Raw genomic sequence first — 17,834 nt, 5'->3', positions numbered from 1 at the left:
TCTTTCCCAAAGGCAGGTCAGAAACTTATTTAGATACCAAGTTCATGCACTTTTTTTAGAAGTCTATTTCCTAACTATCATAATCACAGCAAAACCAATAGAAATTATATTAGCCATAAGCAGGGGCATCAAGAAATGTCTACCTCCTGTCATGCCTTTCAGCAGTCCTATTCCCACCTCCGTAGTGTTTCACACTAACCCCTGAGGGAAGGAGAAAGTTGAAGATAAAGTTTGTTTTCATGGAATTTGGAAGTTGCTTTTATGATAAATCTTACACTCTTGTAGTTCACAGAGATCACAGCCTGTTCTCACCTACACCCTGTTAACTGTGTTGTTAAGAGGACCGTATAAATCATCACAGTGCTTGCTTTTACGTGTAAGATCAAGACTGGAATGTATGGGTTAAATACATCCCTGGCTCTACTATGTTACCTAAAATGGAGCCATCAGGAATGACTTAGCTGCATTATATTCTGACTATCAGTTAAGCTCTGATGGGATTATTTTGTTTATCTTGATGTCCAAGACCATGTCCACCTCCTTCATGATTTAAGTTTTTCTTGTTCTATAATTTCTGTGGACTCTTTGCTGTTCAACTGAGTCAACAATGTGTGATCGTTTAGTTTTTGTGCTATAACCTGCAGTATTGGTAGGTTCCCAGCAACCTCAGAAGGTTATTTTGGACAAACTGATAGTTTCCACTTGCTGTCGTGCCAAATACAGTTTTCAGGTGGCAAAAAGAAATCCCTTGACTTTGAAACTCAGTGCAGCACATGACTAACTGTATAGCGGCTATCTCTATGTAGGTTGGCACAGAGAGGTGGTATATGAGTGCTGTATGATCCATGAATACAAGAACTTCTGTATGTTATTCCTGTCCACAAAATAGAGTAGTAAGGAGGAAGATACTGGTTTGCTATCCTGTGGCCTTTCAACAGGTCAAGAGTGAGTAAAGTATCTTAATTGCTTTTCATAACATGAACTACTATGACTTGCATGGTGAATTGTGTGTCCCTAAGGAATGTACTGCTTAAAGATTCTTAGTGTTAAGTTGGCTTTTAGTAAGCAATCGATTAGTTTTAAAAATTTAAGTACAGGAAACTGGTGGGATGCTTGCCTGTTGAAAGACTAGAACTGAACAATAGTTACGGAAGAAATCCAAACTTGTTCTGCTTTCCTGGGGCCAGGTTTTTCAGAAATACCTACTTGTCTACCACTATTGTTAAAACCATTGTGCACTTACTCCAAAGGCAATAAGGGGAGTGAAGACATATGGATGCCTATCAAATTTCAGTAATGTCCAGTGGCAGCTTCAGGTACCTTTTCAAAACATGCTTTTAATCTGAGAAGATCAAATGCCATTTTCAGATCTTTTCAGCTGCAAATCAGGTACTTATGGGGTACCATTTCATCTGTGAGATTTGAGTGATAATAATCAGAAAGGCAAAAAAAATCAGTTTAGGTAGAAAATTCAGAAATTAGGTATCAGCATAACTACCATTCTTTGAAATCAGAAGGCTACATAGATATTTGGCCTCTTTGGTGATCTGGGTATATATCCTAGTTCTTCTCAATTCCACATGGAAGGTTTATGCCCTGTACAATAAATGATAGTGGTTAACATGTTGTAAGGAATCTTGTCGTGTGTATTGGTTGTAAATGATAATGAATACAAAGGCTAAATAACTTAACATCCAGAAGTACTGTCGTCATGAATGTTACAGAAGTGCTTTTGGTGCTTACTTACTCAAATGGTAAGAAAAAAAAAACACCCCAAAACATTATCTTTGCACTTATTAGGTTCTTTGGCATAGTAAAAATGTGAGTATTAAAAGCTCTGGGAAGACTTGGAAATATCTGTATGTTAAAACTGCCTATGGATAGTTATCAGACTCCAAGCAACTAATTGTTTAACAATCCTTAAGTGGAGACAAGGGTAAAAAACACCTTCCTGAGTGACAGTTTTCTCTAGCTGCTGGACTGCAGCCCTGTGTATGGTTAAACAGCATTCTTGGTCCTGTTTCTGTACAGCCATACTTATCATTGAACCATGTTGGCTTAACTTGATTCCATTCTCTGTAGCAGCAGTTTTAGAAAGACCACTGACTCAGTGCACAGGGACTGTGGAGATTTTCTTCTGGTTTACAGTGAGTGTGCTGGTTCTTTGCGCAAACACTGAATTGCATGAACCACTGCTTGAGCTGAGACTCACATCTCCCGCTAGCCAGACACTGCTGTGTGAAGACATGCCAACATGGTACACCATATGTTTTTAGGAAGCTTCTCAGTTGTTGGCTTACAATTGAGAGAATTTCAGACTCAGGGGCTCTTCTGGAAGACGTAAGCACTTACTCTGCATACTTTTAGTAATGCTCATTATTGGGGCTAATCCTGTTAAAACATTCTGAGATGAATAAAACCATTTGTGGCATAAGCTGCAATAAAAAGGATTTAATAGATATTTTCATTCACTTTGTCATAAACAACGAACTGTCTAGTACTAACTAAATGGTATTTTAAACACTGAAAGTATCCTGCAATTAATACCATTACTAGTAAGGATATATAGATAGATGCTCAGTGGTCTATGCTAGGGTCTGAGAAAAACCCATTTCTATGGATTTTTTCCGCTGTATTGGGGAAAAAAAATGTGCCATGAGGGAAAGCAGATTTCAAAGAAGAAAAACTGGTTTAGAAAAATGATACAGTTTCAAGTTAATCTAATTTCTGTGCATCTAGGTTACGGAACCAGAGCAGATATAATGCAGTGTCATTATGTACACTGTGTGGAAAAAAATACATATTTCTTATTGGTGAGAAGTGGCTAAAACATTTATGTTTGTGCTATATCACTGGTGTTATAGGCTCTTGCTGATTTTGCTAGGGGTTTTTGCTGTGCCAAATTTAACCTTTCTGAATATCACCATATTTCCAGAACATCTCTCTTGGTGTGTTCGGCTTTTATCAGGCGGTGAAAGGAGATTCTAATTTTGTACATAACATTGTAGAGTAACTCGATGTTCCTTATATGACAATAACTGTGAATAGCAAATATAGGAGCGTTTTACTTACTTGTGACCAATAATCACTTTTGCAAATTATTCCACAAAGCTGGAAAAAAAGAATGGACACATAAATACATATTATGAATTTCTGAAGAAGTGAAAACTGCCCCAAAAATGGAGCTGCTTATTCACCCAGGATTTTGTTAGAGAACAAAAATAATACAATGAATGGCTGATTGTTGCATTCCTAATCCATGACACATGTAAAAAATATGCATTTTACAGTCGGCAGGCAAGGCTTGCCAGGTGGGCTTGCACTTCCTCTTAAATTTCTCTGGTAATATAGTAAATAATATATTAAAAATCTATAAGAAAAATATTGCAGCACTGGGATGGCTCTGTTCCCTGTGGTTCTAGTGCCACCTTCAGGTACAAAGATGATGCTTCCGTGGCACTGGTACCCGGCTTCTGCTCAGCTGTATCTTGAAGCAGTGGATTTTCATGTGATAACTCTTCAGTCAGTGACATTGCTAAAGCATGTTTATGCTTATTAAATGTTCACCTGATAGCTCAGGTGATACAACAGCTCAGACCACTTCCTGAACAGAGGATGTGTAACCAGTCATGAGCATTGTAAGAACTGGGATGCTGTACAACTCTGTAAAATAAAATAGCCATTAATTACATTGATGTCAAAAGCCATAGTACCAAAGAGCATTTTAAATTTTTTCAGCAGGTCTGAAGCAAGAACAAAGCCTGCTTTTAAATACTGCATCTTTGCAAATACAGTTAAGTTCTACAAAATGATCTAGCTGTCATGAATAGCAAACAGGTATAAGCAGAAAGCAGGATGTGAAAAAAAGACGTTGCTCATGCCCATGTATCTTTTTTCTTCTTTGTTTTCACAATAATTTTCCTTGGGTTTTGAGCCAGCAGCTATTGTATAAATAACATGCTGGAAACTTTCATAACTAACTAATAGGAATAGGGGCAAATAGACAGAAGGTGTAGATGTCATTTAGCTGTCTGGATAATATTTCCACCAGAAATGTAAATACCTGTGATTTGTGCCATCTTAATCTTCCTTCTCCAGCCCCAGGTCCATCTTCTCCCTTCTCAGTGTCTATTTTGCCTGGGAAAGGGTGATACCTACACACATCCTCTGCTCAAAGAGTAGGCAGTAGGATTTCATGAGAAACATTGAAACCAGGAAACATTGTAACTGGTTTATTTCCCTCACCACAGAGCCATGTTTTAGAGTCCTCAATGCTGAACTTGACCAAATCTTTTATATCTCACCTTCACTCCTTATCTTTCCTTGCCAGAGATACATGGAGATCTGTCCTCTTTCCCCAGGCAGTTCCTGAGGAGTTGCATATATGAGAGCTGTCTTAGGCAGGGCAGGGTGAGAGAATAGATATTCAAGCTGTATGCAGTAGTAGCAGAGAAGGTACACTTCAGTTCATATTCCTAGCAGATCACTTCAATAAAGATAGGATATCAGACATGTGGTATGGTCTGGAAGGTGTAAGTACAGTCCATGCAGAGGCTCTGGCTAGGGTACCAGCAACGGTATTAACCCAGTGTGTGGTCTAAGCTTAATACATCTTGCTTTTCAACGTGACTAAGCAGCTCAGAAGGAGTGCTGTGCTAAATCCATTAACGTTTTGCTTCTAAGTCTGGGGCTAGGTCAGGCAGAGCTGGCACTGCATTGTCCCACATAGGCATTACCAGTACAATGTCTTCCTGAACCACAGGGCGAATGCATTCCTCTTTCCTGCTTGACTAGGAAATGCCTGGCCTGAAATAGGCCAGGGCACGAAAAGCACTTGATCTACATTCCCCTCATTCTGCTGTTTGCATAATTTGTCTCTATTTAGGGTTTGCTACTATTACCCACCATGGCATTATTCAAGGAGTTTCCATAACCTTAGTGGTTCATCTCATTTCTGCTAGCTGAACCTTCTCAGAGTTAAGAGTTTTGCATCCAAAGAGAGGAAGAGATGCTTGCTAGGTGTGTTGGAAATGTAGCATTCTTCTGTGTTTCTTAGCAATGGTGATATCCTTGATGTCTTTCCCCGCACTTAGAGGATTTTGCCACCCCTTCAGTCATGACTTTGGTGGTTTGGTTTGAGGCAGTAGCTCTTCACTCAAGAGCTCAGTGCTCACAGCTGTGGTCCCATCACTGTGAACATCACACTCCACTTGCACACACACACAGTAGTGTCACTGACATTTGTCTCCCAGCAGTTTCATGACGGTATTGAAGTGAGACAGAAAGGAGGAGAAAAGCCATCACATGCCTTAAAGTTATGTCAGAAAGAAACCAACAGTCTAGAGTGTCTTTTCTCATTTATTTTATGTGGGTATATTAGAATTCTCTTTTATTTCTGTGGGTCAAAAGTTGGAGAAAAGTCCAGCACCATGACCAAGTTCACAAGAGTCTGCTTCAGTGCTGGCAGCTTTGTCCTTGTGCTATGGCTTGCTCTGAAACGTTTGCTGTGAATCACACACAATGGTAGGAAACACTACCTATTGCTGAACAGTCTTCTCAATCTTGTCTTCCGAAATGAACACTTCGGTCCATGACCAAAGGCAAGAAGAATCTGATCACACACTTCCAGATCAGAAATGAACAACAGCTGCCAGTGATCAGGCAATATCACTATCCATGCAATGTGTAAAATGGATTACTCCACTTACCTGCCCCTGCTTGATTGCTTTGACTTGTCCAGAAATCTCCACCCTGGTCCAGACATTCACTGTTCCTTAGGCTGCTGTTCTGCCATTATATTGGGAGCATAACTGAGAACCTTACACATTTCTAGAAAAAAGTAATGAAAAATTCTTAGTCAAAAAATAGAGGAATGAATAATCAAGCCCAAAACAGATTTTTTTTTTTTAATTCAGAGCATGAATTCTATTTGCATATCACTTTGCTGTTGCAGAGTAAAATTTCCCATATTCCATCCAGTATGATGTAAAAATGGAATTGTAAGCTTGGTTTGGAAAGCTTCATCTGGAAAAAGCTTTTTATTTTTACTATTAGAACATTTAAATTCCAACAGTCAGACTAAATGCAAGAGGACATTACATGCATTTATAGACAACAATAAGTCAGAGACAGAGTTATACCAGCGGAGTGTTACTTTGAGAAAACATATGAGGAGAATGCATATGAAATTTAAACAGCAAAGAAAGTGTCAGGAAAACAGCTCAGAAACAGGAAATTAGCTACTTGCTTAGAATAAAGGTTTCAGGTATATTTCCTGCAGAACTTAACTGCTATTTAATATTTAATATAATTTGATATTTCACCTCTGGAATAAATTCTGATTCTTACTACACAAATTAGAGGAGGAGCTGAGGATTTGTTTCAAAAGGGAATGATTCCTTAAAGACTTAGGTTTATTAAACCAGTTCTCTTTCAGCATTCTTTCTACTTGTAAAGAAGTCTAAAATACAGAAGTAAACTGCAAGGCAAGGCAGTCTGTGTGATCTGAATAAAAAGGTTGTTTCCTAAGCTTTGTCATGGAAAACAAAAATTAGCTTCCTGGGGAAACAAATCACATGGAAAGAATATCATTAGACTATACAAAGGTAAGAGGTGGCTGGTTTTCTCCTACTTAGACAGGAATAGATAGTGAGAAAAGTGCGTGGACTTTGGAATAGATCACGATAGCAAATTCTAGATACAAAAGACACCAACAAAGATTAGAACAGATTCTTCAGTGGTTTATATGATCGTAGTTTCTCAACAGTGCCTGAGAATTTGGCTTTCCAGTCTTTTGTCAACTATATCTAGATTAGAAAAATCATATTGGGATCATGGCAGAAGATTTGTGATTTCAGTAAGATGAATTATATGGTACTGATCATATTTCTTTGTAACTGAAATCAGAATGTGGGGCCAAAAGTCACTGTAACGACATGGAGGAAAAAAAAGAAGTAGTTTTGCAGAGGAATCTGCTGTGGATTAGGCTGGAACTTACAAACCCAGGAGTCCCAAATGAGATCCCTAGATAGTATTTTTCCAATAAGGGGTCTCATTTTTAGTATCATTTCTTAATGCATGACTCCCACTAAACATCTGGTAGTCAAGAAACTTGGAACAAGATACCAGTATCTTGGGTTAAGAGCCTCATCTGTGTTAACTCATAGGCACTCTCTCTGAATACTGTTACCACTGTCTCTATCTACCTGGGAAGTAACTGGCCTCCAAGACTAATGTGACTAAAGGGGGCTTATTGTAGCTTCTTACTCTGTAAAAATATCAAGGGCCTATTTAAAAGAACAGAGAACTACAGAAGATACCAGTTCACTTAGATGATCAAGACCTGAAAGTAGTCATCAGCCCAGAGACTGTCTTAAATTACTAAAGACTTGGATTGCTAACTACTAAGGACTAAGGGATTTTACCTCAGTGTAAAAGCATGGTATAGGAGAACTGTTCCTGCTCTACATTACAGGCATTGTTTTGTTCAGTTTAATTTCAAAGGATGAATTAATAGAAGCTATTTGATGGCTTCAGCAAATTTTTTGCTATCTGAAAAGGTTTTTCTTTTCCTCTGTCCCCACAGGCAGAAGAAGAGAGAGATGATATGGAAAGAGTCAAGCTGGATAATAAAAGAATTCTCTTCAACCTGTTGCCAGCACATGTTGCACAGCACTTTCTAATGTCTAATCCACGAAATATGGTAAACCAAGATAAAATTCAAATACATGGTGATGGTGTATGGGTGTGACCCTGTGCAGCTTGGGTCATCTTTCATGTGTATGTTTTCAAGAAAGGCTTGCATTTACAGAATTTCATTCACGTTCAAGAATTAGACTGGGATTATTTCCTTCTCTATAGTTGTCCTTCTCTGAGGAATTTTAATAAAAATCAGGATAAGGGAATGTTGTGTCATTCAACATCAATGCAACCAAGTGTCTGCATGCAAATAGCTGGGTTTTAGTTATTTATTTTTCAATCGGTATAGAATGTTGGCATTTATCACAGTATTTCAGTTTGGTTCTAAATGGTGAAGTGTATGAATTGCCAGACACTTCCCTGTGAACCACTCTAGTTTTGGAAATGTGCTGCTATTACCAAACCCATCCATTCAAAGCTAAAAACAGAGAATACACAGCCACGGAAGATGCAGTGATTAAATAAATTGATTCAGGAAGCCCTTAACAGAGTCCTTCCTTCACAGCTGCAATACCTGCAGCACTGGAGTAGCTATAATGGCCATGATCCTGCTCTTGAGAGTTTGGATCAGTGTATTTGAACCACAGAAGAGTGGTTTTGCTTTCCGTGACCCCTCCAAATTCTTAAGCAGAAATGTTACCAAACAGAACAGCATTACATTGTTAATGTTGGGTACAGGACACCACAACTCAGGGAAAGACATGAAAGAGCAAGGCTGGTTTTGTGCTGCAGGGTAAAATTGTCCTATTTTAGTTAGAAAACAATACTGAGAAAATGCAATTATGTTTCTCATACAATAAAAGTTCTACAGCTCTTAGCACTTTCTCCGAATGTGTACTCACTGCTTCCACGTCTAAACAGAGAAACAGACTGAGTTGTTTTAAACCAGTTTGATAGCTCAGGTGTTCATTTTCTTCTGTGTTTTTTGAGTGGAGAGATCTTTCAATGTTTTTTTTCGTACGACTGGCTTTCTCTCCACCAAAAATGATGGCTTTTGTCCTACTTATTGCTTAGCAGTAAAATAGAAAACATAATAATGATGCCTGCTTTAAATTAATATTTTAAAATGAAATTTCTATCTGCTCCCAAACCGCAGGACCTTTATTACCAGTCCTATTCACAAGTGGGAGTGATGTTTGCTTCCATCCCAAATTTCAATGATTTCTACATTGAACTGGATGGCAATAATATGGGAGTGGAATGTTTACGCCTGTTAAATGAAATTATTGCTGATTTTGATGAGGTAAGGTCTAAACACTTTGTCTTTTGACCGTGTCAGTTCTACCAAATGAATATCAACAGAGATTATCTACAGCAACTCTGTGTATCTTGAACTGCCTAATAAAAGAGTAAACTTCCCATTCAATTGGAGTTGGTGTCTAATGGGCTTCTCCAAAGTGCCCAGTTTGTCCTTTAAGGCACATGAGTCTGAATTCAAATCTTTCTAATACAGCAAGAGTATTAACACATGAGTTAATGGTAGGTTTTATTCAATGACCTCAAAGTCAACTTACCAAAGTAATATGGTTTAATCAAGTTGCACATATTATCTGATAACTGTGGTTGCTTGTCTAAAATATTATGTAATATTTAACAGTTTTATGTTTTAAACAAAGCTTATGGAAAAAGAATATTATAAGGACATAGAAAAGATCAAGACAATTGGAAGTACATATATGGCAGCTGTGGGACTTGTGCCTACTTCGGGAACTAAGGTAAGAAGATTTTACATAACAGCTATTCTTCTTCAATTTCCAGAGGAACATCAGAAACACAACTAACTCTGTGCAATTATAGATAACTTGTATTACTTCTTTACAGCAATTTAAATCTGAAATTCAAAGAACAGCTTTTAGCCTGAAAAGAAAAATTGCTTTCCTAGCAGTTGTTTAGACAGTAACTTAGTGCTAGGTATATTGCTGCATTTTACCCCCATCCCTCCAAATCAGCTCTTCTTTGTCTCAACTGTTAGCATTCTGTCAGCCTTTGAGATAAAAACCCCTTTAGTTACTCAGCAATTAAAAAATGTCAGTCTTTTCAGACCCACTAGTTCTGGGGCACAGCTCTTCTGTATCCTCATTACTACTCCTGAGTGTGTTTCTCACCTTACATTTGCGTCTTGGGACAGAGATTTGCGTGCAGCATCTGGAAAAGCAGAAAATCCTGTGGGCAACCTACTGAATATGTTGTATACAGAGTACTATGCACATTAATTATTTTATTAATAAAATTAATTTATAAAAAATACTTAAATTAATAGTATGAGGAATATAATTAAAATTAAGACAATCTATGCACCTAGTCTGCCCAAAAATCTCCCCTATTCTGACATGAATGTACAGATGTTGTAGAGATATACTCATGTATATGGTTTAGCATTGCAAAGTAACACTGAATAAGAGGGTAAAAGCACAAAGAGTCAGAATATGGCTTGTGAACTTCCTAGCAACAATTATCCTTGCTAAGTAAATAAAAAACAAGACCACATTGAAATCAACTGTTGGAATCTTGTTAGAGTATATCATATGCAACTAATTTTCTGGTCTGCAGGGTATTTACAACTGCTGCTTTCCTTTGTGTCATTCCTAGAAATCTACATATTGCAAAAAGGTATTCTTAAAGCTGTTTATGCTGAAATGTTTGACTACTGCATCCTGAGACAGGCAAAGAAATTGATCCTTTGAATTTTGCCTCTGTGATCTCAGCCAAACAGGCAATGGCATACTTGTGTGTCTGTTATAAATGCTCTTTGAACTATAATCCTGAAAACAAGTGTGTTATTGGGTAACTTTGGCAGCATATGTTCCAAAACCTAAACATGTTTATCTCTTGTATTTTATAGTTGCTAACTGAAGGGTCAGCTGAGTTAGCCTAGTTCTAAAGACACCAGTCTAAGCTTATGATGAATCACTGCAGAAAGTCTTTTTTACATGACCCTGCCTTTCTCTGAAATTTTGGGGCAAATTTTGATCTTTTCTTTACAGGTGGAATTTATTTAACATTCTGTATTACAGAAAACCTGAAGATCTTGTATGATACAGACAATATTTTTTACTTTAACTTGGGGTTTCAGTTCTTCTGTAATCTCTTTCCACTGCTCATGTGATACAAACAAGTAGAAATTATTCACATCCTCTTGGCATTTCTTCAGCATACAGCTATATATGAGGAGTCTGATGATCCTGGGTAGCCTGTCATGTGCAATCACTGCCAGCATCACACAGGGCCTGGGCTGCCCTACAGAGTCATAGGTGTCTATGGGGAACCACAAGAAACTCAAGACTTCTGGTCTCCCCTCTGCCAGAGGTATCCCAGCTTCATCAGAAAATTTGGCACAGCCTCTGATTGTGAGCCACCAATTTCACACTAGGATTTCAACAGGAGCAGAAAGCACTGGTTGGGGTTAACTGTGTTCTTAAGTGAGGATATTACACATGTAAGAATCCAATACCCTGATGAAGTTAATAATTTAAATCCCATATTTTACAGGACTGTTGCTCCTGCAGCTTGATTTCAGCAGGTGACTATGGTAAATGCACATTGCCCCTGTCAGAGTGGCTTTGCTGTGATGCTCTGGGCAGTCTTTCCAGTAACTATTCCTCTGATGTTTAAATAAATAATTGCTTGTCAGTTACCCCATCAGGGCAGCACGCAGACCAAGGTCTTTGTAGATCTTTTGCTCAATATAAGTTCTCTGTATGTGCGGAATCCTTTGAAATTACATCTGTGATTTCACCAGGGTCCTAACTTTGTGATGTTCTTCAGTGCAGGTTCAAAAGGGTTTGCCAGTAATCCTTTTGAGAGGAATTTGTCACCTGCAGCACATCCAGTATTTGTCAACAGTCCTCTCTCCTGCAACCTTGAGGGGTGTTGCAGGCAATCAAAGCAGTGATCAGGCAGCAAAGAAATGAAAGGAAAAGGAATATAAAGAAGATTAGAGGATTAAATAAAACTATATATTCCTCCCTCCTCAGACATTCAGTATTCCTCTTCTCTCTTGGAAGTGTAGCCAAAAGCTAGTTCAGCTTAATTCTTGTTCTTCCTTTGTCTTGGTGAGGCTGGAAAAGAGCAGAGATAGTTGACATTGCAAGAAGCAGAACTCCAGAGACACGGGCAGGTAAATAAAAGCATCTTTCCTAAAAATTGGGCCTGGCCCAAGGATGACCTTCATAATTTTTTGTTAGCACTTTGCTCTAATTTTTGTAAAATTCCCAATCACACGAAGGAGCCCTTTCAAACCAAGCCAAAGAAAGCAAACAGCAACCTGTTCCTCAGGTTTCGCAGCCACTGTCAAGTAGTTCATTTATAAAATCCCACTATCATGACAAAAACCCAGTGAGCTCTCATCTCATGCCAGCTGCCACAGCCCTGTTGTGCAACACCCTACTGAAGCTAGACTGCCACTGACCCTGCATTTCTTTCACCATATCCTACCTTTAGCCCACTTTCACTTTGCAAATCTGTTCATGAATTCATATTTATTATTTAAATAAGAGCACAACATAAAAGCAACATAATGCACAACGAGTGAGGTCGAAGGCCTATTCTAGAAACCTGTCTTTAACTAGCCAGTGGTAGATCCTAGGGGAAGGGCAGGAGTTAGAGGACAAAATGCAAACCTCTCTTTCCTGCTTTCTAATGACACACTGCTTAAGACATTCTAGAGCTACAGATAGTAGCTTTTTATTACTTTGTAGCAGTATTTCTTCCATGAATAGTAATGTTTGAATCTGGCTAACGTTTGAGATCCACTGTATCCTCTGAAAATGAGTTCCACTGTTTAATTTGACCGAAGTTGTAGAAATTACTTTCTTCTGGTTTGGGTTTTATTTACAAGTTGGTATGTCAGCATTTCATTTGATCCTTTGTGTTTCTTCTGCTTTAGTTCAATTAGATATGTTTTATAACAACTCACTTCAGCTTGCCTGGAAAGGAAAAAAAAATAGAGGTGTTCTGCATCTCCCAGGATTAAACCTAACAGGAATTTTGTCAATGGGAACAGCATGCACCCTAGCAAAAGCCCCAAAGGGAGAAGAGGGCAGAAACTATAGTTATTAATAATCATCAGGCAAAGCAGTTTAGTAAGAAAGCAGGTTATATTCTCTGCCACGCTCACAACAAACATCTGCAGCTCTCTAGCAACAGAACCACTTTACCACGGGAACTTTGCTTTCCATTCTTCCCAGAAATCAAAAAAGAGGAGGAAAAAAAATAACGAATTCAGTACTTGAGAAAGGAATGCACGTGCTGTAGCCACCATCAAATGGTTCTTTTCACAAACAGCAAAATGGCTTAAATTCTTTTCCTAAGCCATCCAGTCTGAGCTTTTCATTGTTTTTCACTGTGATATTTCACCTGCCTCTCAGTACCAGACAGATCTAATGTGCAATACTATTTTGTTTCTAGGCTAAAAAATCAATCTATTCCCATCTGAGTACACTGGCAGATTTCGCAATAGAGATGTTTGACGTTCTTGATGAAATCAACTATCAGTCTTACAACGACTTTGTCCTACGAGTTGGTAAGTCACATCTCTACAATTATCACACAAGCAGGATGTTGTTTTTTGGCTTTCCCTGTACTGTCTACCTGTCCTACACTCATGATTAAAACTGGATGCAGGAGAGTCACATCCATGTAGGTCAGAAGGCTGAATGGTGAGCATCAGTATGAAGGAATTGTAGTTATGTCTAATTCCAGTCAGTTTGCACGGCAGTTTGTGCAGGAGGGCCGCAGGGAGGGGGTCTCTTTGAAGGAGAGACATTCCAGACGCCGTCTGTGGCACACATCCTACAAGGCACAGTGGTGAGGACTCATCAGAAGGCAAAGACCACAGCTCCGGTGGGGGGTCTGCACCATCTACCCTGGTGAAGGCTGATGCTTTCACTCAGATGGACCTCCTACAGGGAGAGGCTGCAGTGCAGACCTCGGGCTGCAGGAGGGGCCCAGACCCTCCAGAGCCAGACCAGTGAGTGATAGTAGTAGGTGACTAGCTTGAGATACACAGTGGTGCCCGTTTTGCCGGCCTGATGTGCTTTCTAGAGAGGTGTGCTGTCTGCTGGTCCTGTTGGAGTGAGCCCAGAGGAGGCCATGAAGATGAGCAGGGGCTGGAGCACCTCTGCTCTGGAGACAGGTTCTTCAGAGACCTTAGAGCAGCTCCGGTGCCTAAAGGACCTACAAGAAACCTGGAGAGGGGCTTTTGACAAGGACATGTAGTGACAGGACAAGGGGGAATGGCTTTAACCTGCCAGAGGGGACATTGAGATTAGACATTAGAAAGAAATCCTTCCCTGTGAGGGTGCTGAGGCGCTGGCACAGGGTGCCCAGAGAAGCTGTGGCTGCCCCCTCCCTGGCAGTGTTCAAGGCCAGGGTGGGCACAGGGGCTTGGAGGGGACACCCCCTGCCGTAGTGGAAGGTGACCCTGCCCATGGCAGGGGGTTGGAACTGGATGAGCTTTAAGGTCCCTTCCAACCCAAACAATTCTATGACTCTCTGATTGCTAAACTGCTGAAAACTGGTTCTTGCTGTACTTAATAGTTAAGTTTGATCTGTAAAAGCTTTGTTGGCATTAAGTGTGATGGAAGCTTTTCATCCACAGATGCCAAATCACCTCAACCAGTCCTGTGTTCTCCAGCAAATCAATTCTCTGGTCTTCACAACACAAATCTTCCCATACAGTCCTTTACATGTTATTACATGTCTTATCTCTCAGAGTCCTTTCTCCCAGCCCTCTTAGAGAACAAGTTTCTCTCTTCCTTTCCTTCCCTGCATCCTACTCCTCTCCAGTGGTACTTCCACTGCTGTCCTCATTGAATTGCATATTCTAATACTGATAGTTTTCTCCAGCTTCTTCCATTTATTTTCATGGCCGAATTGTGAGAATGGGATGGACAAGGTGAAAAGTGAGGTTGCTAGCAGTGGAAGGTTGAGAAACACCAAAGACATCAAGTGTAGCAATGGGAGAGTTGTATATGTTTGCCCTCTTGTACATCCTAATAGTTACAAACCCCAGAATCTTCTAGAACTCTGTTGTGTTTTTTTCAGGTTCACAAAGGGGTAGAAAACAAATACCTAACCCCAATCCTTCTGTGTAATTTGCCTTACACAGAACCTCATACAGGGCTTAACATCTACAATTCTTCAGGGCACTCAGGAGTAACATCCTCTCTTATCTTCCAAACAAGGTGTAACAATCAGTCAGAAATATAGAATTGAGCCTTATGGTTTCAAAAAAAAGGTGCTTGAGCCATTTTCACATATTGTTGTCTTCTTCCATTGACTCCCTGATCTGTTTTCTAGTATTGACAGCCAACATGACACGCTTCTGTTACCCCATTTCTCAGGTCTTCCAGGCCACTATTTCTGTTCTACATGGAAAACCTTCGTTCAAAGGCTTTCTATGAGCACCTACAGTGGAGGTTGTAGCGAGTAATTAAAGATCTGTAACAGTTTGTCCTGAATTGTTGTACAGCTAAACTCTGCTCTACCACTGCTTTTCTTCTTTTCTTAAAATTAATACAGAAAGAATGAGCCATGTTTGTATGTTGTCTGTCATACTACATTTCCAGTAAGTTACCTCTGTGTATGTCTTTATTTTGTTTCTAAGCCTCTTACAAGTACAAAAGTCCAGTTGGCATTAATTTAACGTAAATTATGTCCTCTCAGCAGAAAAATGCTAAGGTAGTTGTGTTAAATCTGTTTTGCAGGGTTCATATTTCCCTTGGATAACATGCTGTAGTGTTTGAAACCCAAACTCATCATTTTGATTTTAGGTATTAATGTTGGGCCAGTAGTGGCTGGAGTCATTGGAGCCAGAAGACCACAGTATGATATCTGGGGGAACACTGTAAATGTTGCCAGCCGGATGGACAGTACTGGAGTGCAGGGGAAAATTCAGGTGAGTGTATTCCGAAGCAGTTTTGCAAACTTTACATACATACATACACAGATAAAACTGTTTTATCTGTGGTTACATTTTCAAGACCACTTAGAAACTGTAGCCTCACTTGATCTCATAGTTCTTTTGAAAAGGGCAACATTCTCCACATGGTTCAAGCATCAGAGGTGAGGTTGTTTTCCATTATATACGCTTCACTACTTGGAGGCAATAAAATTCTCAAACAAATCATTTCCCATCAGAAGCAACAGAGTTCTCTGCTGCAGTGCACACAGTTGGAGGAAAGCCTGGGAATGCCGACGCTGCATGGGCCAGTCCTTGTGCTGTAGGAATTTTGCCTGAATAAGGACTACAAGGAAAGGATCTATGTCCATTTGCATCCTGCTGCATTTTACGTAGCTTTAAAAATTCCTTGGATATTTTGGATCAGAGAGGCTACACAGACGCAGAACATTGTTGTTCTGCAAGAGCTTGGCTAGAAGCTATGCCTGCACCTATCAAAAACTCAACAAACTCTTGCAGTCCTTTATCCAAAATACCTGTCTAGTCTCCAGGGATCAAAAGTTCTTCTGGAGTAAATTAACGTCACTGGAACTGATCCAGTTTACAATAGTGGACAATTTGGTTACACATTTCTGTTGGACGGACCTCAATCTGTCTGTGTAGTTACTCAGCTCAAGACCAGAAGTTCTGCTTCACAGGTTCCAGTTTGGCCAGTGATTTTTAATTCGTTAAGAAAACTCTTAAGTAGCCTGAGAGCAGCAGTAGGTGTTAAATCATTCCATTTATGCATATTCCATGACAGAGAAATAAAATGGGTAAGGGTGGACAGTTCTAGAATGAACCTTACATGAAAAGGAAAAACTAATAGTCCTTTTTTATCTGTCTGCAGGTGACAGAAGAAGTTCAGCGGATCTTAAAAAGGTGCAGTTATGAATTTGTGTGCAGGGGTAAAGTCAGTGTAAAGGGAAAAGGTGAAATGTTGACCTATTTCCTGGAAGGAAAGGCCGATGGAAATAATGCACAAACACGGTCTTTAAACTTAGAGAGGAAAATGTACCCTTATGGGAGAGCAAACATTCAAACCAAACTGGGCACCAGCTGCCCATCGGTGTCCTCAGCTGCTAGCTTTCCTGTAAAAGCTGGAGCAGGGCAGACATCTGCCACTCACACAAATCAAACACTGCATTATCTTCCTTCTGTGCCAGCTGTAAAGGAGGCATAAAGCAAAGGAGATTTGGTTGTGCCATTTGCAGTGAACTTGGAGAGCAATGGTTGCCTGAATTTTTGCCAAGAGATCAGAGGTCGTAGGCCATGGCATTAACCAAGGACCACTACAACCCAACCAAAGAGAACTTGGGGACTGTGTAATGAACTCTTGGGATGGAACATATAAGGGCTAGCAATTCTGTTAGGAAAAGTCAAAACCTGATTTTCTGGAAATGAGGAATATTTTCTTGGTGTTTTTAAAGGGTGAATTTAAAAAAAAAAAAAAAGAGATAAACGTGCAAGCAATTATTTATGTGTGTGTGTATATATATGTTTTAATCTATATATGCACATATGCAAACAGTCCTGTGTAGACTTTATAGAGATTTAGAGATAAACATAAAAACATGTATTTATTTACACATCCACCTGCAATGACACAGCAAAGAGATTTGTCTTTCTGTCATAGCCAGTACTGTTGGGTTTGGGATTAGCAAAGCTGCATTTAACAGTGGAGTGTGGGGCAGCAGGTCTACAGCAAGAGTTAGAGAAGCTGTGTTCCCAGTGCATGAGATAAAGCAATGAGAACAGTGTTCACTGTGTTTTCAGTTAATGAAGGCTGTATGCAACTAATTTCTAAACCCTGTGTATTTTGAAAAATTCTCCTTGCATGCACCAAAAACTTCCCAAAAATTCCAATTCAAAGCATAATACTAGGATATGAAGAGCTTAAAGGTTTGGCAGAAGAACAATATCTATTCTTTTCATTGAAAAACAAAATTAATTGATTTTATTGAAGAGCAGAAGAATGGTTTTATTTCAGGCTTTTACAAACAGCACAAGTCCTGTGGCTCAGTTCCAGGATTTAGCTTTACCTTTCCAAACAGGTCAAAGAATAGTCCTGTACTGGTGACAAACATGCAGTTGCTAGCTTTGTGACATTTTTGTATTTGCCAACACAGGCTTAGGTCTTAATTGATTTTTAAATTTATGCCACAGTTTTATTATATCTTGATTCTACCCAGGCTCA

At 39.4% G+C, this 17,834-nt stretch overlaps 1 protein-coding gene across 1 annotated transcript in view; it reads left to right on the top strand.

The window, feature by feature from the left end:
- Positions 1 to 17,056, top strand: part of ADCY1 (adenylate cyclase 1 (brain)) — a 56,623-nt gene extending 39,567 nt beyond the window's left edge. Inside the window, exons 11-16 of the mRNA XM_010015516.1 lie at positions 7,586 to 7,702; positions 8,795 to 8,941; positions 9,315 to 9,413; positions 13,105 to 13,219; positions 15,471 to 15,595; positions 16,488 to 17,056. Coding sequence (XP_010013818.1) covers positions 7,586 to 7,702; positions 8,795 to 8,941; positions 9,315 to 9,413; positions 13,105 to 13,219; positions 15,471 to 15,595; positions 16,488 to 16,820 — 936 coding nt within the window. The 3' untranslated portion in view covers positions 16,821 to 17,056. The remainder of the gene's footprint in view (positions 1 to 7,585; positions 7,703 to 8,794; positions 8,942 to 9,314; positions 9,414 to 13,104; positions 13,220 to 15,470; positions 15,596 to 16,487) is intronic.
- Positions 17,057 to 17,834: the final 778 nt, after the last annotated feature.

Source organism: Nestor notabilis, unplaced genomic scaffold, assembly GCF_000696875.1.
Source record: "Nestor notabilis isolate BGI_N333 unplaced genomic scaffold, ASM69687v1 scaffold8580, whole genome shotgun sequence".
Classification (NCBI taxonomy): Eukaryota; Metazoa; Chordata; class Aves; order Psittaciformes; family Psittacidae; genus Nestor; species Nestor notabilis.
This window is presented reverse-complemented; position numbering and strand designations above follow the sequence as displayed.